General features: G+C 42.7%; 1 protein-coding gene across 1 annotated transcript in view; it reads left to right on the plus strand.

The window, feature by feature from the left end:
- The first annotated feature begins 365 nt into the window (after positions 1-365).
- LOC130685239 (WAG22 antigen-like) overlaps positions 366-23,824 on the plus strand; it is a 30,858-nt gene continuing 7,399 nt past the window's right edge. Inside the window, exons 1-3 of the mRNA XM_059494440.1 lie at positions 366-1,312; positions 14,805-15,218; positions 16,003-17,527. Of these exons, the coding sequence (XP_059350423.1) occupies positions 16,136-17,527 (1,392 nt within the window). The 5' untranslated portion in view covers positions 366-1,312; positions 14,805-15,218; positions 16,003-16,135. The remainder of the gene's footprint in view (positions 1,313-14,804; positions 15,219-16,002; positions 17,528-23,824) is intronic.

The following is a 23,824-nucleotide window of genomic DNA, read 5'->3' on the forward strand; positions in this document are numbered from 1 at the left end:
TATTGAGCTGATTGTACAGTTTCTTGTCCACTAAAATAAAAAACCCAACAACACAGCGTTGGCTCTCTAAACCGACGCTTACAACCGTTGACGTCGCTCTGGTAATGATGATGATTATGACTAGCAGTAACAATCGGATGGTGTGGTCGTAGTTGGTCTTACTTTGCGCGCTTATAAAATATAGCATCCCTCTTTTTATGTCCATGTGTCCATTGCGTCGCGATCCTGCGTGTCTCTCTGTTTCACTCCTTTTCCTGGGAGAAATGAAGAGGTGGGAGGAGTGTAAGGGCTCGTGTGTGTGTGTGTGCATATGCGATCAGTAACGGCGCTCGAGCCAGTCCCGGCGTTTACTCAGTCGGCGGCCGTCTTCCGTGACGTTCGCTCAGTTTTTAGCCGAGACCGTGCAATTTTTTTTGTTTGTGTTCCCCTTCTTTTGGTCACGAGTGTCCAGTGAAAGGGGAATAAAAAAAAGGCAGTACTCGGTTCTCTCTCTGTACCACTCTCTCCCTCTCCACTTTTTTTATTGTGCGTGTTTTTGTGTGTGCAGTCATTTCTCCGTCTGTCTGTCTCTTTTTTTTCTCTCTCTCTCTCTCTCTCTCTCGCTCTCGTGTGCGAATACGTCGGGCAATTACTTAAGGGATGGTCGTGAAGAAAGAGATTACCAGCAGAGAAACTGAAAAGAGCGTAGAGAGGGGAAAAGAGAGAGGGAGATGGAAGAGGGGAAAATAGGAAAACGAGTGTTAACGGGTCTGATTCGTTATCGCTGCGGCAGAGCAAAGTGAAGCGCATCTTTTTTTTTGCAGTTGTTTTCAAATGAGTTGACGCCAGTGTTAACCAGCTCAAAGTCGTTGCCCGCTGAGACGTTCTTGTGTGTGTGTGTGTGTGTGTGTGATGGATGTTTCGTATCGTCGGCGGAATTTTGCGGAGAAATGAGAGAATCATCACCGACAGTTCAGCCCACAACTTCACATTTTCGTCGTTGTCAGACTTAAGATTCGTTTTTTTTTATACCGACGCCCGCTGCTGTCTGCTGTCGCACTTCATCAGTCACGCCAGCGCTTGGCTTCCGCCGCGTTTTGCATCACATTTTGATTTTCGTTTCATCAAAAGGAGATGCTAATGAGAAGCCGACGAGACGTCTGTGCGCAGCAATAAAACAATTTTTGTTTTAAACAAGATAGACGCAACTCGCAAATAAAAGTAAAAAGCGGCAAGAGGAAGAACAAAGAAAGACTGGAAATTCTAATTCCGTTACGTCTGTAGGTGTTGTGAAATAAAAGTGCAGTTCGGCGCAGATCACCTCGTCATCAGCGTGAGTTTATACTGTGAAACATTTCGATTCGTTTGCATTTTTCTTACACAATGTCACTTTAACTGATGAAAAATAACTACCGCCGTCGTAGAAAGGCGGCCAGAAATTCGGTGTGTGTTTTGTTTTGATTTGGCAAGGCGAAGGACTTGCCGTTAATTGCATTTCTCGACCAATGGCATACTGGCGGTTTACTTGATACGGTACCACAACAAGTTAAGCACAGCATCCTCAACAACTATCGCTATACATCAGTTCCTCTCTTGGCTCTGCTATTGCACAAACAGGCGTGTATATGGTTCACGCGGGATTAGAAATGTGTGGGCGGAAGCAGCACAAGTGCAACGAGAGCCCACAAAGAGTGACGTATACGAAAAGCCGAACGTTAGATACGCTCCCAACTGCCCCGTGAATCTTGTATGCGTCCGTCCACCACTTTCTTTTATTCTCTATATCAGTTTTAGTCCCTCACTTTCTAGTCTCGCTACTGGACTATTTAACTTAATGAAGTCTTCGCACTCGCGCTGTAGAGGTACACCGTCTGAATAGTTAAACAGCCAGTGCGATGCAGTTTTCATGGCAAAGCAGCGACCGATGAGAAAAGTTGGTTTCAATAGACGCGAGCATAGAAGAGATGGGCGTCGGCAACAGATCACGTTTCCTATATTCCCTCGATGGATAAGGATTTTTCAGTGCGATTGAATCAAAGGCAGAATTAAATACGTGTCCCGCATTACTATAGGATGTTCAGCAAGTAAAGCAGGCTAGATATGTACACGAAAAGACTTGCGGGATTGAAGAAAGAGAAACGGGTGTGAAGAGGGCCTGTACTGATACTGCGATAGTTTTGTTGTTGTCACCAGTCCCCCACCCTTTGAGGTTCATCTTACCTCTCATGTAGGCAGCGGCGGATAGTGCAGCGTGTGCGGATCACTACAGGGCGAAAAGATGTTTCAGACGCGAGAAAGGCTCCTTCGCTACCGACCGCCACTGGCATATTGATTCCTCCAAGTCGACATGTCTCCCTGTCGACGTACCACGTTTTCCTTTCAGGAAAAAAAATTGCAAAAGCCTGTTCCATCCCATTAAAAACAACCCCTCTCGCTTTCTCAATCTGTCTCTCTGACTGTCTGTCTGTACAGTCGATCTGTTACAGCTTCTCCGGACAGCTCTCTGCAACCTTTTAGAAGCCTCTTTCGTGGATGCATGTATGTATATTATACGTTCAGGAGCTCTTTGTATATAGAAAAAACGGGTAACAACAAATATTTGTAGCAATAGAGAGTCTGAGTTGCTTGAACAGTGAACTTTTACATCTATTGCCGGTTAAAGTGATTTAAAAACAATGAGAAAATAACAAAATAAAGGGGGGGGGGAAGAAACTTTAGCCTTTTGCCGTCCTAGTGTGATAAAAAGGCGTTGGCACGTGAACAATCGTTTCTATCTGTACTCTTTTTTTGGGCGGAATTAGCAGCCAACAAGTTGAAGCAGAGACGTGAAGGAGATTTCACTCGCTATTCTTTGTTTTGTTTCTATTTTTTCTTCGACTGTGTCTGTGTTTTCTTTTTATTGTCTCTCCTTCCATGCCATTCTTTTTGCCTTTCAAATGATTGCCTGCCGTTCCACTTCGACGACTACGGTCGCCCAGGGAGACGGCAGGATAACGACATGGGGAATCAGTTTCTTCTTCTCCGTAGCTGACTCCATTGTCTTGTTTGTTTTTAGTTCGTTTTGTATTTGTCCTGTTTCTTATCTCCATGCTTGACGTAATGCTATTCCCCCCCCCAATTCGAGCTAAAGAAAGTTTAAAAAAAAGTCACACTTTGAAACATTTATACAGGGTACAGCTCTCATCGCAGTGGCGTGTAATTATTCTAACTAGAAGACCATGACACTGAAAATTTGGTCTATTTTTTTCGTCCCGTCTTGTATTCCTCAACTTCTTGTAGTGTTGGGTCGTTGTGTGTGTGCAGCTGTTGTTGATCTTTTCTCCGTAACAGGAATAAACAAACGAGACAGAGAGAAAGAAAAATAATAGAATGGGGATTATATACTGTAAGGCCGTAGACGGACAGACTGCGGGATGTATGCCATCATTCAAGGACGGCAGAGACGAATTGCGACAGAATAAAACGACGAGAGAATATGCTCCGCAAACTGCGTAACGTTTGTGTCGTTTTCATTTGCGATTCCACGCAGCTGGCGAGACTGAAATCATCCACGTTGTTGTTTGCAGCTGTCGTCCTCGTCTTTCCCATATCTTTTTTTTTTCTTTCTTATCCCACTTTTTCTCTCACTTGCGATGCTCGACAATGGCGAAGGAAGGAGCTAGACACCCAAGTGCGACTGCTGGAACGTGTCAGAGACAGCTTGATCGGGCGCGACAAGGTTAGCCAGAAAATCCCGTTCCATCATTCGTCTAGCTTTTACTATACACTGGCTGATAGTGCCGTTTCGTTAAAAAAACGCGAAACTATTCGTTAAAATATGGACTGCCACGAGTTTGAGATAATGCTTATGATGGACCGCTGTTTCCCTTCTATTTTCGTGCAAAAATTGTTTCATTTATTTTGTTGTCTTCTGGCTGTTCTTTTCACGTTCAACCGATTTTCATCCGGTACGATTGTACTTGAGCAATACTTTTCGTCCAGTTATTATTCTAAACTATTCCAAAGATTGTGTGTCATGGCTTCATGAGAAATAATAAACGTGGGATCCCCCCCCATTTTTCTCGTAGAAAAAAAAAACTGATTGAAAGAAAGAGCACTCGGCTCAATAACAACGAAACACAAAAATGACAAGGGATGATGGAGCGTTTCCGCGAAATATTCCATAGCTAACTCTATCTTGGCATTATGTCCGCGTTGCTATCGTAATTTTTGGGGGACGCATATATGTTTGGTTTTTTTGCTTATTTTGCGGACAACGCCCGTCATTCAACATTTTTTCGGGCCAAATCTGGGCGTTGCCAGGGGTCCTATTATAATGCTAGTTATTTCCTCAGAGCAAGGCGATGAGTTACGGAAGGAAGCAAAATAAGACGAGAAAAAAGAAAGAAAAGCGGAAAACGATGTCAAAACCGCCTGTGGCATAGTCACATGTTTTTGTATGTATTTGCATACCAGAACCGAGCAAGCCTCGTCCACTTCTCTTCATCCGGCTCAAACCTGTTTTTACAATTTTGCTTTCCAGCTTAAAGCACACACACACACTGTAAATCATTCTTAAGCCTATGCATAAGCTTCCTAAAATTTCTTTTTCTATTTAATAAGTCAACAAAATTGACCTGTCAAACGGTACTACAACGTCACAGCACTAATTGTGGGCCATATTCCCCATACAATCTTGCCTACGCGACCCATTCAGTAATGACGCTGTTCATAATGTGGATAGAATAACATGATTACGATTGGATCGTGACTCGCTTGGCCACCCGAGATGCAGTCCGCGGGAGTAACGTTTCTCTGCTAGCAATAGCTTCGTCAATCCTGGAACTATTGGATCATTCCTCTATTCCTTTGTTTGCTCTCCCAAGACTATAGTCCTCTGCTTTGTTTTTTCTCTTTTCCTCTTCCTTTTCCTCCTTCTAGAGTTTCTTATTGTTTGTGCCCTTCCTCCCAGTCGTGGGAGACATTATGGCGTTATAAGGAAACAAAGTAGCTTTTATACACACTAGGCCCCGTGCGCATCCAACTGCACATAGATCCTTCTCTGGCTATGGCACTGGACACACTCGTGGCAGCTCGCATACTACTACTCGAACCGATCCGTCGTAGCTCAGCTTCGATCGTTTCCAAATCCACTCAACGCTAGGGGCTGTATAGACGAGCTGCTTTTGTAGAAGGGAAGTAGGGAGTAAGGCGATGGTTGCGATTGATCGTTATCCATGTGTGGCGGGCTCGAAGCAGGTACAATATTAACCTGGGAACATGTTTTTTTAAGGATGCCAGGACAGGTTCTAAACTTTTCTCTTTCCCTCCACTTTTTTTTACCTTTTCCCATATTATTTTTTTGTTTTTTCTTTCTCCCTTGAGGGCAAAAAGTAAGTTTAGACTACGTGAATCATTGATTTTGTAGGCTGATTTATAATAGATGTCCTAGAGGTACAGGTTTCTTTTTTTGAACAACCTCCTAATTCCAAGAAAAAGTGAGAACGGGAGAACAGGTCGTTATTATTTTTTTTTTTTTGCTGCCACGTGACGGGAAAGATCTGTAGAACGTCCGGAAACCTGGGCAAATCAATGGCTCGCCTCAAGTTTTGGTCCGGTGCGCCTTATGCAGGCTGGGAATTGGTTTGCGGTCGGACTACTAAAATAAACTTTTTTTTATTGGAAAAAAAAGAAGAAGCGCTGCGCCCTGTTTGGATTACCTTTAGGCATTCAAAATCATATTATATTTACAACAAAAATATTTTTTTTTAATCGAATTGGATAGACTGTAAATATAGCTGAAATCTGTATGGCTGGAAAGAAAAAGTTTCGGATTGGTAACCGAGTGTGTTGATTTATTGAATCTGAAAAGGAATGGCTCGCTTCTACTATCGGCTTATATACAACTCAGCAAAGTCTTTTAATTTCCCCTTTGACTTCCGCCATGCTGAAAAATAAACTCCACTTCGTGCCTAGCACCAACACATACACAGCAATCAACGAGTTCTTTCGTCGTTTTCGTCATAAAAAACGGAAAGCCAGCATTCGAGTTTCATTTCAACGCATCAGCAAATTCTTTTACAAGGGAACCTGGTTCACGACGTGCACATTCTCTCGCTGGATCGTCATCAGTCAAATCCCAGTAACGAACGAATTGTTTCTAGCGAAAGAATTATGGCGTTATTCCCCTCTCGGTATCGCGGATTCGAGTTCGGCTATTTTCTCGCATTTTTCGACACTCTAGTTCTGTTTCTTCTGAGTCGCGATTGGCGACAATGCGGACATATATTGGTTAAGACAAACGACCACGGCAAATGGCTGATAAAACAAGAGTGATCGATTACCTGCCACAAGAAACCCCGAGGTGAAGCAAAGAATGATGTAAAAAGAAAGGGAAAAATTATTAGAAAAGAATGTCGTCCTCCGTTACGTCCGACGTCGAACCGTTTGTTATGAAAGGAAAATAAAGAAAAAAAATAGAAAAAGAAAATCTTCACGCGATGACCCTCATTCTGTTCCTCATATTCTTCCGCCTCTTGGCCACATAATCGGACGGGGCTCTTGATGCCTCCGCCCAGGCCGCGTCCGTCTTCATTTTTTCTTCTCCGTTGCGCCTGTCCGTCGTCCCCTCTGCGCCCGTTTTCGCACTCGCGTTCCCCTCAATCCAGACATATATGCCATATATATACACTGTATGTAGACAACCTCCTTTTTGGCCTTCTTGCGTATTGATCTTCCTCTTTGTCCGCGTGTATGTATACCATATACTTGCGTGTGTTTACGTATGGCGTGTTGTGTTGACTGTATCTCTCTGCCGAGCTCCCGCACATTTCAATCCAACCGAATACTCTTCATTTTCCCACTGACAGAATGTAAGACCAGCTAGACGTTAAACAACCAAGCAGCTCAACGATGAATTGTCATAGCGATGCATTTACCCGAAAATGTGCCCAAAGTTGCTATGGCTCAATAAGCATTTCGCAAATTTCAGGGCACGTTAATTAACTCTAAAATGCGGACCAAATGATTACAAGTTAACGGGGCTGGGCGCGAGAGACACAGAGAGCAACAGCGACCGACTTTTAATCCACTATCCATCTTCATTTCGCCTATGCTTTTGTTCGGCAAGGTTCGACGAGAGTCTGTAGACGGGGGTGCGCTGAGCTTGTTGAGGCTATACAGAATCTAAAAGGAAGGAACAATTATGTCCATTACCACACGGATTTGGAAGGCTTTTAAGCAAGCTGAAGGTAAAGCGCCCAGTATAGTCGAGCAGCGACTAGTAGAAATTGGATGCATCCTGCAACGGAGGGGAGCCCAACGGGACGGGGATTGTGGTCGATTATCGGGATTCGTCGGCCGCGTTTGGCTCCTCCCGTTTTCTTTCTTCTTACGTTATATTTCTTTCCTTTTCTACCACCTCTTGCTGACGATGTAGTTCTCATCTGAAATCGATTGCTTTCCGTTTTTTCTTTTGTCAGCGACCTCCTTCTGCTGCTACGGAGAGCGCATCGACTCTATACGAACTCGACTGTCGCAACCGATAATTATGACATTTTATTAACAAAATTGTGCCGGGTCAAAAGGAGGAAAGTAACACAATTGAAGACGAGAGGTACAGGGTCACAAGGTAAAAAGTTCCCCCAAGGCCTCTTTCAGAATAGATGATTATGGCCTGCCTAAAACTTTCCACATGGCCGGACCTTTCCGCCCGTGGGTTTTTTGGGATCCTTAGTCAGCACGAAGGTGGGTGGCTTGGTATGGTGGAGCCTCACTCACATGTTGAAAGAAAAAATGGCAAGATAGATGGAACTCTAAAAGTTTTGATGAATCGATTGCGATGTTTTTCCCAGCTATTTCGTGTCTCTAAGTTGCCTGACAAAGCCGAAAGCTCCTGTTACGATAGCACCGTTTAGTAAAACCGTTTTACTGTAAAAATGGAAAACGGGTGATAAAATAAATTTAAAATATTCAATTTTACGAATTGATTATTTAAGTTAAATAGGAAAAGTCGGGCTTATATAAAACCATAAACTCTGCATTAAAAAAAAAAGTTCATTTTCGTGTTCCTTGTTAAATTTTGAATTTTATTCATATATAGCTATTTAGATTTAATGATATTATTTTTTTAATAGAAGAATAAATCAAAATTTTAAGCCCGGCAAAATAAGCCCGCCTTTTTTGTTTTTTAGGTTTAAATAAAGAACTATAAGTCCAGTTGAAAAATGAACTCGATTTTCGGGATCATCAGTCAATTTCGCATCGAAATCATGTATTTTAAGCCAAATTTGAAATTTGGCCAAAAATGAAAAAGTGAGAAGGCTATACCCTTCTCACTTTTGTCAAAACCAGCCAAAAATCGAAATCTCTTGGAACTCGATAAAAACCACACGGCATAGCCAAAATTAAATGCTCATTTCGACTCAGCTATTAGATTTCTCTTTAAACCCGGTTTTTTTCAAAATAAACTTAAAAAACGTGTTGTTTTGGCATCTTGCAACACACCAAACCGACTAGCGTACTAGCGCGCTAGTACGCTACAGCGCTAACATGACATCAAAGTTCTTACCAAACCATAAACTCTATGTAAAAACAAAATTCATTTTCGTGTTCCTTGTTAAATTTTGAATGTAAATCATATATAGCTATTTAGATTTAATGATATTATTTTTCAAATAGAAAAATAAATAAAAATTTTGAGCCCGGCAAAATAAGCCCGACTTTTTTTTTTTTTTTTTTAGTTCTAAATCAAAAACGGTTGGGCAAATTGGAAATGATTTTCGTGTTCAGCATTTTATTTTGCATCGAAATCATGTATTTTAAGCCAAATTTGAAATTTGGCCAGAACTGAAAATGTGGAAGGCTATACCCTTATCAGTTTTGTCAAAATTATTATGTTATTTGTCTTGCCCTTCCCCCCCCCCCCTTCTGTCTAACTCACTTTTAAACGTTTTTCTTGTGTGTATACGAATCACGAAAATCTTGGCTGAACGGCGTGAAGAGATATTCAAACCTATGCCACATGCACGAAGCTCAAATTACTTAGGAAAATTGCAAAGGGAGAAGGTAATAATTTTTATACCATCTGAAAGACTTTGCTGTTCAGCTGCAATTTGTTGACAATGCACTGGCGCTTTATCACATTGCCTACTGCATGTATATAAGTATTGACACGCGCCGTGCAGCGATCGAACGTACAAAAACGCGTTTTCTTTGTTCTTCCAAAAACCGAGTTGACGCTGACGGCAATATCAACTCAAACACTCTCCCCCTTCCTTTCCTAAACCAACTTTCAAAAAATAAATAAATCCACGAAAAGTCAACAAATCATTGATCGGCAATTTTAGCTCGAGTGTTCGGCTTCTGTGACGCACAACCAGCCCCATCTATAACTGATTTCAATCTGATTTTAAGAACTAGCATGCAGTGAGATCGAACAGAGTGTAGCATGAAAATTAAACATTTTTAGCGTATATAATTTAGTGGATACTTTTAGCATCGGATGGTAGAAGTCGGTAATTCCAATAGCAACGATGTGAGCCAGTAATGCGTGCCATCAAAAGACCTAAAGACAAAAAAACGAAATATACCAAGTAATAATCCTTGCGAATAAACACAAGAGTGACCTTTGTTGAACCAAAACCGATCTTTGTTGATTCTCGTCTTTACTTTTTCAAGACGAAAAATAATGACGAATGACGGAAAGTCATTACGGCACTCATATTGAACGCATAACTGCAACGAAATCGATTATTTACGTGTACGAAGCTATAAGCTCCCGAATCATAAAAAAAGAACTACGTCCTTCCTTTGACTCTGTTTGAGCTACATCGGCGAAAGAAAAGAAAAATACGTTAATTTCTTCTGAAACCTTGCATTCGCTTTCCCTATATAAAAAAAGAGAAAACAATTGAAAATAGAAGGAGGAAACAAATTTGTTCGTTCGATAAAAGTATCGAAAAAGTCGGAAACGACTTTCATGGTAGATTGCATAAAAGTACAAAGAAACCACGGATTAAAGGCTTAGGAAAGGATCATTTTCTCTTTTGCCTCTTCCTCTTTTCTTCAAATCTATCCGTTATCCTTTTTTCTGTTTCTCTCTTTGTCGCCGGGAGAAAGGTGCAGCAAACTAGTCACGCTACCTTGACTAAAGCCTCGAACGGAATGAGAACGTGAAAAAAATCGCTAAACAATTTATACCAATTTTTCTTTCTCGTGAACATTGAAGATAAGCTTTTTTGTTGTTGTTTTTACCCATTCCTCATGCCTACACACGCCCTTATAGTTGCTGGACTACTTAACTATCTGCCTCTGTACGCCCATGGGGCCAAATGTCCGTGGTCGATATAACACGGACTGTGGGGGAGGTCAATATTGCAACGTCCGTTTACCTAGCCAGGCCTGGACACTGTAGGAGGTACCACTGCTAACTGAAAACAATGTCCCTGTGTCAAAAGATATACGTTCCTACATTTTAAACGAGATTTCCTTTCTGTTTCGTTCCGAATTCAAAGCGGATGTTTGAACTGCCTTTAATACTTTTTTTTTCACTAATAACAAATCGATCGATGTTAGTGAATTCAAACAGAGAAGTTTGGCAGAGGTGGCCTTTTTGGGCCGTTCCCGGAACAAAAGAGCCTCTACCTCTTTAGCGTGTTAGAGCCCAGTCTCTTCGCCGTAGGGACGTTATTGCGCAGGCGGCGGCAGTCTATCGCGAAAAGCAAGAGAAGGAGAGATAGATGAAATTGGTAGAATCTGTAAAAATAAAAATAAAAACAGCATAATAATAAGCACCCCCAACATCGTCAGACATGGTTAGGCGCGGACGGGCTCGGGTCTGTTTGTGTGCGTGCGTATGTGGTGGTATTATGTCAACTAAAAAGAATAAGAGACATTTGAAACGCAGCGGTGACAAATGACTATCCTTATATCGTTCAAGATGCAGCAACACTTTTGAAAGGAAGGAAACGGCCAAATAGGCGCTTTTTAGAAGTCCAAACTGGCAAACTTGAAGGTCTGTGTTTTCCATTTTTCTTCATATTTCGTTCTATAAATCGCAACAATCGTTCCCTAATACGAATGAAAATAAAGAAGAAAACAGAAAAGGATGAACCTATTTTTCTTTTGTTGACGTGCGCGTTTGACTTCCGCGTCTACTATCTCCCTTTTTTTGCGTGTGGCTTCCGAGTCTCACGCAGGAGGGAGGAGCTCCTCGTTCACCAAGCTCCCTATATTTCATTTGGTTGTATATGTCGCATAGGGGATTTCTATTCTTCGACTATTTTTAAGTAGCGTGTTTGCGACGGGCTTCTTTCTCTACGCTCGACTGACCAATGTAACATAGGCCATTGAACAGGCCGTCCACTTCGATCAAACAATGTGCCTCTTCTTATTTTATTTTATTTTTTTTTCTAGTGATTGTCACAAGCACTTCACTGTTGGAATTTGTCTTATTTCATCGTTTGCCCTTCCTACCGATCTGTATTTGATGCCTGATGGGTGTTAAAGAGTGTTGCGAAAACGGGCAGAATGTCTGCGAGGATTTTAGCAGTCTGCGTGAGTGAGCCATCTATCTCTCTCTGTCTCCATCACGTTTCTGCCTTCCTTCTCTCTATCCAGACATTTGTCGGCTCTCATGGGAAATTCAATTAATGGATCCCAGCGGTTCCATTAGAGTTACGCGAGTCCTGGCAAAAGTCGAACCGGTCAAAGGGTCGCGGATCACTCGACATGCACTAGCCCTGAAGAGCTCATTCGTGCGGGAGCGGAATCATTCGCTAGCCAGTTGCAGTGGACTCTTCGCACCCAGAGTTTTCGGCATCTGTCTTTCCTCTTCTTTTTATTACTCTTTCCTAATGTTCTGGCACGACAGCAAAAACTCACTTACTCAATCCCGGCTCTTTTTCCTATCGGTCTTCTTTTTGTGACCATCTGGTTTGGATAGGGACGTTTCAAACCGGCTGGACACAACTAATAAGCGGGCTCACTGCACAATCATGAGTCATCTTGTCGGCCACTTTTATCGTCACTCTAGAAACATCGTTCAGCCCTTATCGACGCTGTCCGTCTTCATTCGTCACGCCCGGCCAATCAATGGACGACCGATTCATTCAATGTCATCTATATACCCTCCCCAAGAGCATGTGGATCTGTTATACCACTCTGAAATCGATTCGAGTAGAAGGCAAGTTTTCTGATGAGGAGCGTTTCAAACCAACCGGAGACGACAGGAGTGAGTCGGATTGACGCATTGATGAAGTCGATCGATCGAGGTACTACCATTGAACACAAAAGCCCGGTAACATTAGCTGGGACGTCCCGGAACGACCGTTTGGGGGTGGGTCATTCAGCAATTATTCTCGAGAAAGCTTTCGAGAGGCTTACGTTTTTCGTTTGAAATCACGACAAAGTGTTCAACGAGTATTACATGTGAGCCTATTTCTTCAAAGTTTCATGTAGGGTATGTTTTAAAAAAGGAACATTGGTGATTTTGTAAATGGAATCTAATTGAACTAACACCTAAATATTGTAAATCTTTAAGAACATCTAAGGGAATTACAGGGCCATTTAATAATTTTTTTATTTTGTTTTGATTTTGTATTTCAAGATTTGTCTTTTTTATTGCTGCCCGTCGCTCTGGCATTCAGGGCAGACGGGCATTTCATGCTCGGAGAGGGCGGGAAACGTCGCGGCTTTCGATGCTACGATCCAATTCCTTTGCCGTCAGTTTCCGAGAACGAAAGATTCTTTTCCGATTTTACGTGACGTATCCGTATGGAAATTGTTTCCCCACTGTGCCATATCTTCCATTGTCACAGAGAAATGCCCCGCTCCGTTCTGGATGATATTGCGGTACTTGCGCCATTGCGTCATTCTTCTTCGTCTCCCTTTTGCCTTCGATGGGTTGGGATGGGCTGGTGACAGCGACGAGCAAACGGCTTTTATACATATGCAAATATCTTTTCTTTGCCAGAAAAATGACAAGGATTTCCCGTATGATTCTTATCAAAGATCAAACATCTTTCTCTCTAATTTTCCCCAGGAAATAAGGCTCTCCTATTTTGCAATGCATATCAATTTCATCCGTTTGAGCGTGAAACGATTTTTTGCATCACAATCTCATTGTCAAATTTCTGTTATTATTCACAGTTCAATGGACGTTTCTCTTTTATGTTACGTCATATGCCCAGTAGCTACTAAAGATGCATTAGCATTTTTGTTGAGTTTGCAATTTTAATTTTACCGTGGATGCACGCGTTTGCATCTTGCTGTTTCAACTGATTCCAACAGAGAGCATTAGCTGACGGAGTACAACAACTGAAAACGTAGCAGACGTCCAGGGCATTGAGTCGGTCATGCGCAGAACTCACGGCTAAAATCACGATGTAAAGATTTGTTTCCCGCAGGTACGAGCGGAGGACATCTACTGTCTTTGTCGAGAACCCATCGTCGATGAAAGATATTTATTGGATAGACAACTCAGATTTTTAAATCGCGTGAGGGATGATAAAGAAACCTCCAAAGCATAAAAACTAAAAGTTTGAAAGAGAAAAGAAGTAAACTTAAGATGAACGAGCTGGGCTCTCAAGTGCATCGTGAAAGATAGCGCTTCACGGACGACTTATTGATAGATAGTCAAAATTCCGGAAGATGACCATTTCATTTTTGATGATAGCAAATGAAGAAAAAAAAGGCAGAACTACTGGATCTTTTATTTATTTTAAAGCCATACAAAGTGGTGAATAGGCCAAGTTGTTTTCATCCAACTCTGCCAAGAGACGGAAATCAATGGCGGTCGTGAAAGAAGAAAAGTTTCTTTTCCTCATAAAATCGACCATCACAAGTCTACACAACACAGTATACACACAGAATCGAAATCGCCCACGACAAGGATTCAAAGCACTTTTGGCGGAAGCCTCTGCATTTTGGCTGATGGCCGTCTTCTTCCCCTTTTGCAAATGTTATCCAAGTGTACGTGGGCCCAGGACGGCGGATGGAAGTTAGATGAATTGGCTGGATCTGAGTTTCAGCGACACGCTCGAAAGTTTCCTATTTGCACAAGTTGCGCGTGCCTTGCAAACGTTTCTTTTTCCTTTTTCAGACACAAGTTGTTGCTAGAGAAACAAGGGCTTTAACTTTGGCTATTCAAATAATCAGACGATCGTTTGTCGAGATGGAAATCCCATCGTAAATTTCTTCGCCTTTACACTCTTTGCCTTTGATCGCTTGGAAGGGCTCCTAAACGGTAGATTCTTATTCCCCTTTTTCAACTGTTCGTTGCTGTCGGTTGTTCCACCTCTGCGTGACAATTCGTGGAAAATCAATGACAAGATGAATGTAGCCTAGCATTATTTCCTTTTGGTCGACTCTAATTTCGTTTTTACTTTGACGTTTTCATTATCGTTTGGTCTGACAAATACACTCGCTTCAACAAGGAGAAACGTGTCACGCCACGAAATCAAAAAGGAGGGAACCGTTTGATTGTAACGATCGATGATGATGTAACCCGCCTCTCCTTCTCTTTTAGATGGAAGGAAATGCGCTTATACTTTTTTTTTCCTTTAAATTTTGTGATGAGGAAATAGAAGGGAAAAGGGAATTCCGGGGCCACCAAGAGAGGCAGTTTGTATTATCTGAATTGAGCGTGACTGTATTTTCCCGAAATCGTGTCAAGACCCTGCGACGTGATTCTTGATTACACGAGTGGCTCTCCTGTGAACCGATTTGTACTGGGCCGAATATTAGCCGTACACAAAACTTGTTAAAGATTTTCCTTTTTGTTTCTGTTTCTCGATTCATTCATACCAGTGTTTTCTTTTGTGTTTTCATTTGCGGATTGAACGTAGTTGTCTTGCCTTTCGGAATTCTCACACGTGAACGAGAGAAAAATCTAAACTGAAAGGCCAGCTGATGCCCCGCCAGCCAACAGCCTGCAGCGCCACTAGATAACACGAACCTCCGGCTCGATGGGACAGCACGGGATTGTTTGGACAGTTGAATCAGACCAGTTCGGCCATCGCAACCAGACCCGTAGGACCAGTATCGCCGGAGACGGAGGAAGCGGAGGTACCGGATGATCTCCTGCATCCAACAGGGTGAACAGGCTTTGCAATCCATTTTACAGGGTTAGCAATACGTTGGCTACCAAAAATCCAAAACACATCAACGAAAGAAGCCGTTTTACGCAACTGCCTGCACACGATAGAAAGACTACTCGTCGTACTACTTCACACACATATACGGCCAAAGTTATACAAAAGGTGTGTCTGTTCGTGTTGATATGCACTCAAAGCACGCATACGATAATGCGATTTTAATTACGTTAGACTGTAATGCATGTTTATTATTAGGCTATTGGGAAGTCGTTTTCTAATCAGGCCGTCATTTGAGCTAACAGTCCATTTGCTTTGTTCACTGAACACCCTCTGATACAAATAGGCATGCTACTGGAATGCTTTGCACTCATTTTCATGGTTTCGTTCGTTTCATTTGGATTTTTTTCGTCATTCCGGCTGCATAACTGAAGTGCGGATTGAATTTAAGAATTGCCGGTCGGGGAAAATAGTGGATGAAAATGCACCTGCTTTAACTGGGAAGCACGTCAGTTGTCTCCGTATACGTTTTGCCATTCTTTTTATGTGTTTTATTTATTTTTCTTTTCTTTTAATTTCTTTTTTACGGCGTCGTATTCTTTGCTTTTACTCACGTTGACAGGTATCTGGCACCTTCTTTCGTCGTCATTCATTCGCTCCTTCAGTGACGCTTGCCTTTTTATCCACGTTTCCCCTTTACGTAACCCTGGCCTCCTTTTCCATGTCTTCGTTGTCTTCCCCTTTTTTTTCTTTCTTTTCTTTTTGCTTTCCCAGTTCCTATGCTTCTCTTGTTTCCTTGTCGAGCGGTAGTCTTTTTGTCTCTTGTCCAAACTGTTGCTCCCACAAATTGATTGATCTCTTCTTTTGGCTAATCCTTTTTGTTTTGTCTCTTTGTTTATTGTCATTTTCTTGTTAAAATATGGTTCCTGGATCCCTGGATTGCGTCTTTCAGGCTTCAACAACGAACGAACCGGCGTCTTATAAAACACCGTGGTTAGGTGAAATCTTCTTAGAATTTCATACGTGAGACCAAGGTCGGCGAGTGCGTATCAAATCACACCGAGGCGGCACAATAAAGCATCGCCATGAATTTGATGTACTTTAAGAATTTGCGGGGCGACAGGGACGGAGGGACGACTGGGTTGCTAAGCAACACGAGACGAACGGCTGGCATAGACGGTGGCGGTGTCAGCAGCGGAGGTCCTAGTTACGGCGGCGTCAGAGGTCTCAGCGCAGGAGGCGGAGCCAATTCACGCTCCTGGTTCAATGCCGGAGTGACTGGCGGTGGGGTAGGGGGCGTGTCATCACTGGCTCGAGCTTCGGGTCCAGGCAGCGGACTAGCGTCTTCCCTCGGCACAGCTGCTTGTGGTGCTTCAGCCACAGGTGCGGGAGTAGGCACTGGCGGTTCTACGGGAGCGGGCGGCAGCGGCCTCAACACAGAGATGCATCACTTACGCACTCATCCGCTCGGTCTGTTCGACCTGCCGAGACACGCGGCCGACGGCAACGGCGGCGGCGGTTTCGAAGATACTGATCGAGGAGTATCGGGTGCTTCGCGAAATTCGGCGTTGGCCTCGGGCGGCCCGTCGGCAGCCGCTTCTTCGGCCAACAACCGCTGGAGTCACGGCGGCTTGGACCGACTTGATCCAATTATTGGAGGCGGAAGTGGAAGCGCTGGAAATAGTCGACCCGACTACCGTTACACTCGTGTCGACCGACAGAGAATGGTGGACAGTGCAGCAGTCGATACCAGTGGTGGTGTCCCTGGCGGGTCGCGCTCCGTCCGAAGTGGATTGTACGCCGGAGAGCATCAGTTCACCGGCGAGGTGTGTTTAAGTGTTTCCGGATTGAGCGGAAGCGGCAACGCCAGGGGTACTGTACACGTCAGTGGCAGGACGGGCAAACAAGTCAGTTTCGGCCGTCACAGTCCCGACGTTAGTGGCAGTGGCAGCAGTGCTGGAACAATGGAGCGAGAACGATCGCGTGAGTCAGACAAACGATTACGCGGCTCTGCAGGAGCTGGCGGTGCGGGACCAGTCATCGGCAGTGGCATTTCGTCCAATAAAGAAAACAGTGAGAACAGCAGTCGTTCCACTTTTCCTCGTTCGTCCATTGTGGCCAGCAAAAGATCCAGTCCCGAACGAATTTTAGCCTCCGATCGAGGGCGGCCTTCCTCCCGCGACGACTCGGCTGACGGCCGAAGACGACGACCGAATTCCACCATTTTGACTGCCGAAACAAGTTTAACATTACCGGATAGCCGAGGACTCGGTCACGGTCGAGGAGGCAGTGGCGGTGCTGGATCGAGTCGGCGAGGTGTTGATGGTCGTGATGTCAATAATCGAATCTGTTCCAACAACGATCCGACATTCGACGAATTGATCGATCCCAAGGACCTCAACTTGAACGAGATTGCGCGCGACTGCTTCATCATCCCCGTCCATCTGGTCAATCGTTTCCTACCTCTCGGAGTCACGGTAAGTTACAAATTGAATCACATTTTCTTGTTGTCGTGACGTCATTCGCTTTTATTTTTAGCTACATAAAATCGAACTGATCGGCCTTGTACTGCGTTGCGTTTTATTTTTTATTACTGCGTCCTAGTTTGTGTAGTTGTGCGAAAGAGGGAGAGAAATCATTGAACTATATATTTGAGGTGCGCTTGTTCGTACTAGATGTAGCATACCATATCTGCATGACAAGCCGTATCGATTCGTGTTACATTTCTTTTTTATCTTTGGACGATAGGCTCTCTTTTGTTGTTGTCAATTCAAAGTTTGATATAAAAGTTGGCCGGTCCTTGTTTCATGCCAAACAGACCACCCAAAAACACGCTCGCTGGTATTTCAGTTCCTCATTCCTACCTTCCTCATTCTTGGCCTACTTCTTGATTCTATTTCACAGCGAATAAAAAAATGCTTTTTTGTGTCCCCCATCAGTTTGTTTAGCGCTGTGTTTTATGACGGGAAGACCCAGTTTGGCGGTAGCCATAAGCAACGCCACTATATCGTCCGTTTTGGCGAAATTGGGTGGATTCAAGACGTTGGCGGGACTTGCCCCGGATAACGATCTCTAGTCACCCACCGCTATTCAGTAGCCGTGCAGTCTATATAGCGTTCCGTTGGCTTTCTTTCTTTTTTTTTTTTGATCGAGGGGGAACACACTCACGAATCACTAAATTAGCCGAGTGGATTTCTTGAGCGCTATATCCTCCAGCTCCCTGTGTATGATAGGGGCGATCGAGCCTCTATACTTCTATTTTTCTGTATATAAGTCTCATTTGTTTTTTGGGGGGAGGGTGGGGGGAGGGAGGTTTCTTCTTATATATTTTCTTCATCTTCTTCTACTAGCGATAGAACTAGTTTGCGAACAACCACTACAATCTACGGCCTTTGCTTCTTAACAAGGTCTACATGCCTGTTCTTTGTTTCGTTTTTGTTTTCTTTACGGCCTCAGGGGCCGTCTGCCGCTCGCACCCACTTTCTCAAGCAATTTCTACAGCAACTCTTTTAGTCAGTCGACTTCATTTCTTTATAACGAATAAAAAAAAGAGTTACTGGACGGATAAACGAACTGCAGAAACGACCCAGATGCTTTCATTTTTATACGCTTTCTTCTTAATCATTTTACTTAACATTTTCGCGCACACGTTCGTTGCGCACGCATCCGCGAAACAATTCGACGTGTCGAGAATCATCTTAGCTAATAACTCAACCCTCTTTTTTTCTCCATGCTCCTGTAGTAGTAGTCGTAGTATAGCATGAACAACACACACCGTGCAGAGCACAATCAGCTGTGACAAAACCCGTGTAACGCACAAAGAATGATTGATGATGCCACTCTTTTTCTCCGTTTTGGTAACACCCCAAGGGATATGTCAAAGAGATTGAACGGAGGGACATTGTCAATTATATCCACCACACTCTTCTCCAAACTGGGCCGAGATTCTAGTCTTCTGCTTGTATTTAGAATTCGTTCCTGCTGAACGCTGGTGGACATTCCAATTCATTTCCCTGGCGACGCGTTACACTTGCGTCTAAACGTTAGTGCGATTACATCCATCCTGACACGATACGGAGTACAAGATACATCTGTGCTTTCACAGTGTCGGAACAGGGCCCTGATAAAATAATAACGACGCCTGTCCGGATGACGAGTGTGACCATTTTCATTTTGCGCTCTCGTGATTACTGAACATGCATCTCTGACTCTTTGCGCTTATTTTCTCATCTTTTACCATCTTGGGAATCGCTTCAGTCAAGTCCGTCGCAAGTGCGTCACGAACAGATACTATGCTTTCACCAGCTGTTCCATGTGCTGGATTTCAATGTTTGTTTTTTTCGTTTTACGTCACGTGACTTTAGGACGAAAAAGGCGTTTTGCGGCTAAATCCTTCAACGTATTTTTTTGTTATCTCTTTACCCTCTAGTCTTTGATGCACTTTACGTGGGTTTTAGTTCTTACGTCTTTTGTTTCACGTCAAAGAAAACAAAACACCATCGAAAGCAGGGAAAGCCATTTTCCATTTTCATCGAGTCTTTGCTTTTGCTGCGCGTCGCTGCTGCTGATATGTTTCAAAACATTCTAGGCCACTTCGGTGCTTTTCTCTCTACGTACATACAACACTGCGTATATATTTCTATCATTCTTTTTGTCGTCAAATGCACACTGATCCGCTTGCTCTCGAAACTAGGACGTGCTATTGATCATGCCATCGGCTCTAAAACTGCTGCGACATACCGAGCTTGCCTTACATGGTGTGATAAATGTTTAACGGAAAGTTATAACGTACAATATCGTCTGTTGTTTTTGCCACTCGAAAGATGCTTGCTGCGTCAATTTGTTTCGATTCCAATGTTTTTTGTTTGCCCAATTTCGGTCAGAGGTTTTGACTGTTCCGCTATTTTTTTCTCCACGTAGAAAACTGTTTCATGAAACATGAGTGGTCAAGCGAAATAATTCTTGGCTGACGCTGAAACGTGTAGAAACTATGGAATAACGTGTGCGGGAGCGGGCAAAAAAAACGAGAGGATCAAACTTTTGGCATTGCAGTGTTTACCGACAGCGTGAATCCTTACTCGTTACGATCGTTGTTGTTTGTTGCCCGGCATACTCCCAACGCAATCCATTCACTGACGTGATAAAGCCGATCTGCTTATTCCACACGTGAATATTATTGATTTCCCACTTTGACACCCGTTTGTCGTGAATTCAGTTGCACGTGATCTTTTCTTCCCACGTCTTCATTTTAAAGCAACTTCTTTTGCAGTCTGCTCTTTTCATTATTATGCTAGAATTGTGTTTATTCTATTGACAAGTTTGAACCAATTTATTATTCAGAGTTACACTTGGCCCGAGGGGCACATATTTAATATACACAGTCGGTCTGGATTTTGAAAACAATGTTTAACTTCTTATCGCCTCTCGGCTGCTGGCATGGAAACGATCAAACGAGATAAAACATACAAGACAATCACGCCCACTTGCACGCATGTATAATCATTTGAACTATTTTCCTTAGCATCCGCCAGTAGAAACATTGTTGCGGGATCACGTCATGAAAGGCGAGACGGCAAAGAGGCCACTCTCGGAAATTGGTGGAGAAGAGACTCGTATTTTATGCTGTTTGTTTTTTAACCATCCAGTTTTTGCGTTTTCCTGCTGTTGAGGTGGTAAAGGAAGAAGAGAGATTCGGAGAACGTAGACGTGTACAATGATCCTTTTCGTCTAATCATTTGGATATTCATCCGACAGTCAGGAAAGTCGTAATGTAGCGTCAACCGCATTCACATTCGCATCACGTCGTCTTTCAATGTCGCTCCTTGTTTTCGCTTGCCAGTCAAATCCAATTTAGCGGCCCCATGTTTTGTTCTTGTTTTTGTTTCCGGTTTTTTTTTTATTATTACATTTATGTTAGAATGACAAATTTATCAAGTTGATTCGATCGATTCCAGCCAACAGGAAAGAAAAGGCCGCCGAAAATCCAGTCACGTGCAAGCCCGGTGCTCCTGTACGTGCAGGTATTAAATATAGAAAAATATTTGTTATGTCTATATGAAGCGACGACTTCCATATCAAGAAGATCGCATCGCGATCCGCTCAGATAATATGGATTCCGGCCAGAACGAATGAATATCTCTATCGCTGGTCAGGAGCCTCTTTCGAACGAATAGCGTTATTCCTCTATTGCTTTTCAACGGTTTGTCTCTTTGGCACTAAGAACGGACGGCTTTTCAATTTCGAACAACGCGGATGAAAAGAATAAGTAAAGATTGGCTGGAATGCCCATTGCACATGGTGATCATGTATAACTACATTCCAGTGATGACACGTGATGGTCTTTAACTCTTTTTAGAGTAGTCAATTTTCCATCTCGATACTCTGCGAATAGCATTTTTCTTGGCAATGGTTATACAGTTGTGATTAGGCACGAATGCTTTGATTGGAACACACAATAGCATCCATTGGAATACATAGGGTCTCGTTGAGTTAGAACTGGATAGGTATACAAGCTATTTCCCAATAGGATAAAGTTCTTTTTTCCCTTCATTTCTAACTCCGGTCGTCAGGATTTCCTTTTCTTTTATGCTGAAATCTTGGCAAATAGAAGCATATTCGTTGTCAGTAGGTTTGCAGTTCACGATGACCCTAAAAGACTTTGTCGTTGCGTATAGGCTCGAACATCTTGGCTTCAGTGAACGCGCAGCTGCACCATCTTATTTTTTGCGATCGCTTGGATTATCACGAAGTGTTTGCAGACATAGTGTTACACGTTCACTAGGCTATATAATTTTATTGTGGCTAAAAGAGAGCCAGTATATCTTTGTGCATAAATACTTTTAGCGAGATGTAGCGATCTCTAGGGCGTCCGGGTAAGTAGATGTATTAGTTTGGTATCACGGTGGGTGCGCTTGTCGCTTGGTTGGCGTATAAATAAACCCTTATTTCTTGTCTCTTCCAAAGTTCTCTCACTTTCTCTCTCTCTCTCTCTCTGTGTCTACGGGAGGAGACGCTTTTGGCTTTCCATGTTCCCCCCTCCTTGTTTTGATTCCGGGCGGGCCAAGAGTAGTCGAGGTCCAACCGATGGAGGAGTACGTACGCTTGACGAAACCCTTGAATACAAAAATAAATATTTCAACGTCAAGAGAAAAAAAAAGAAAAATAAAGAAAATTAGGAAACCAGAAAACAAAAAAAAAAAAAAATGGGACTGACATGTAAATAGAACATGCAACTGCCTGTTCTTAACTCTGCTGATTCCGGTGCAATGGATAGCGGACCATATTATTAGCAACTGTTTCTAGGAAAAATATTCTTGTGGTATGCTTACAAACTGAACAGGACCAACAACCGACCGGTTTCCTGTTCAAAACTCTTTTTCCATTCCACAATTGAAAATTGAAGGATTTATTACGGCAAGTGTATGGATCATTTTCTTTTTTCTTTCTACAAGGACTTTAGCCTATGGCAATTCCCTTTTGCGTTGTAGGGGTATGGAACAGAAAGAATGGCTCGCCGTATACTATCGATCGTCTAATAATTCTACCACCGTGCAACGCGTGCAGAAGAAAAGAATTTTAAAAAAGAAACCGGAAGCTAAGCAAGTGCGAAAAGGTTTATTTTAGTAAAGGTCGTACGAATCGTTTCAGGTCAATTTGCAGATAATTGGCATCCTCTGATAAATGACTTAACACTCCCCGTTTTATTTTTGGAACCAAGTAATTGTGGAAACATAAATAGCCTTTCCCCTTTTTGTTCCATGCAACAACAAAAAATAGCGTTAAAAGATTTTTTTTTTTTTAGAAAGTGTTGGATGTTTTACCGACATCGTCGACAATCAACTCCTCTTTTTTACTTGTGGCGTTGAGGGTTAGTATAATTGAATGCGGAACGCCGTCTGACCCACTTTTTTTTTTTATAGGGAACTCCTGTTCTTCTGTTTATCATTTATTGGGCAACTTTATGATGATCCTGCACCGCCTTCTAGTGATTAACGCACCACCCATTTGGGAGCTATTCGATTTCGGAGGGGTTGTCCTACGTGTTTGGATTCCGTTTAATTCAAAAACTACACAATCAACGGGAAAACTAATATTTTATTTGAAACCAGCGTTGAATTTCAGTCATGAAAACATAAACTTAGATCGAATTTCAAGTAAAATTTTTTTTTCGGACTTGCAAAATAAGCCCGACAAATTAAGCCCGACTTTTTCATAAAAAACCAAAATTCTTAAAAACCCTAGATATAGCAATGAAAATACATGGTTTAGATTTAAATGTAACGAGAAATATGGAAATCAACTTTGTTTTGACGTAGAGCTAATAGTTTTTGAGTTATTCAAATTCAAAGTGGTTGCACTTAAAGTTCAGTTCAAATAGGTCGTGCCATAAGTGTTGGCAGGTAGATTGTCATTGGGTTGCGGTGCAGGATGTCTATGATATTATCAAAATTTATCTTGTAAAGCCAGAGAACTACAGGATGACTGTAAAAACGTCGGTTAAAGGGCGTTCCGCAATAGAGAACCTAAAAAAACAGAACAGGCCAAAATGTGTCGAGTCCATTTGTTCTTTTTGCCGATGGCTGCGTGAACGACTGTGGCTATTTTCGAACCACGGAAGAACTGATTTTTTTTCTTCACGTCTTTTTTCGACCCCTGACTTTTTTTTTTTAAATTCCCACAACTTTAGAGCCGTTGAGTTATTCAGAGTGTTCTCTTTTTCTAGTTCCAAAAGTAAAATATAATGACATGCCACAGCGTCAAAATCACGTGTCGTA

Source organism: Daphnia carinata, chromosome 3, assembly GCF_022539665.2.
Source record: "Daphnia carinata strain CSIRO-1 chromosome 3, CSIRO_AGI_Dcar_HiC_V3, whole genome shotgun sequence".
Classification (NCBI taxonomy): Eukaryota; Metazoa; Arthropoda; class Branchiopoda; order Diplostraca; family Daphniidae; genus Daphnia; species Daphnia carinata.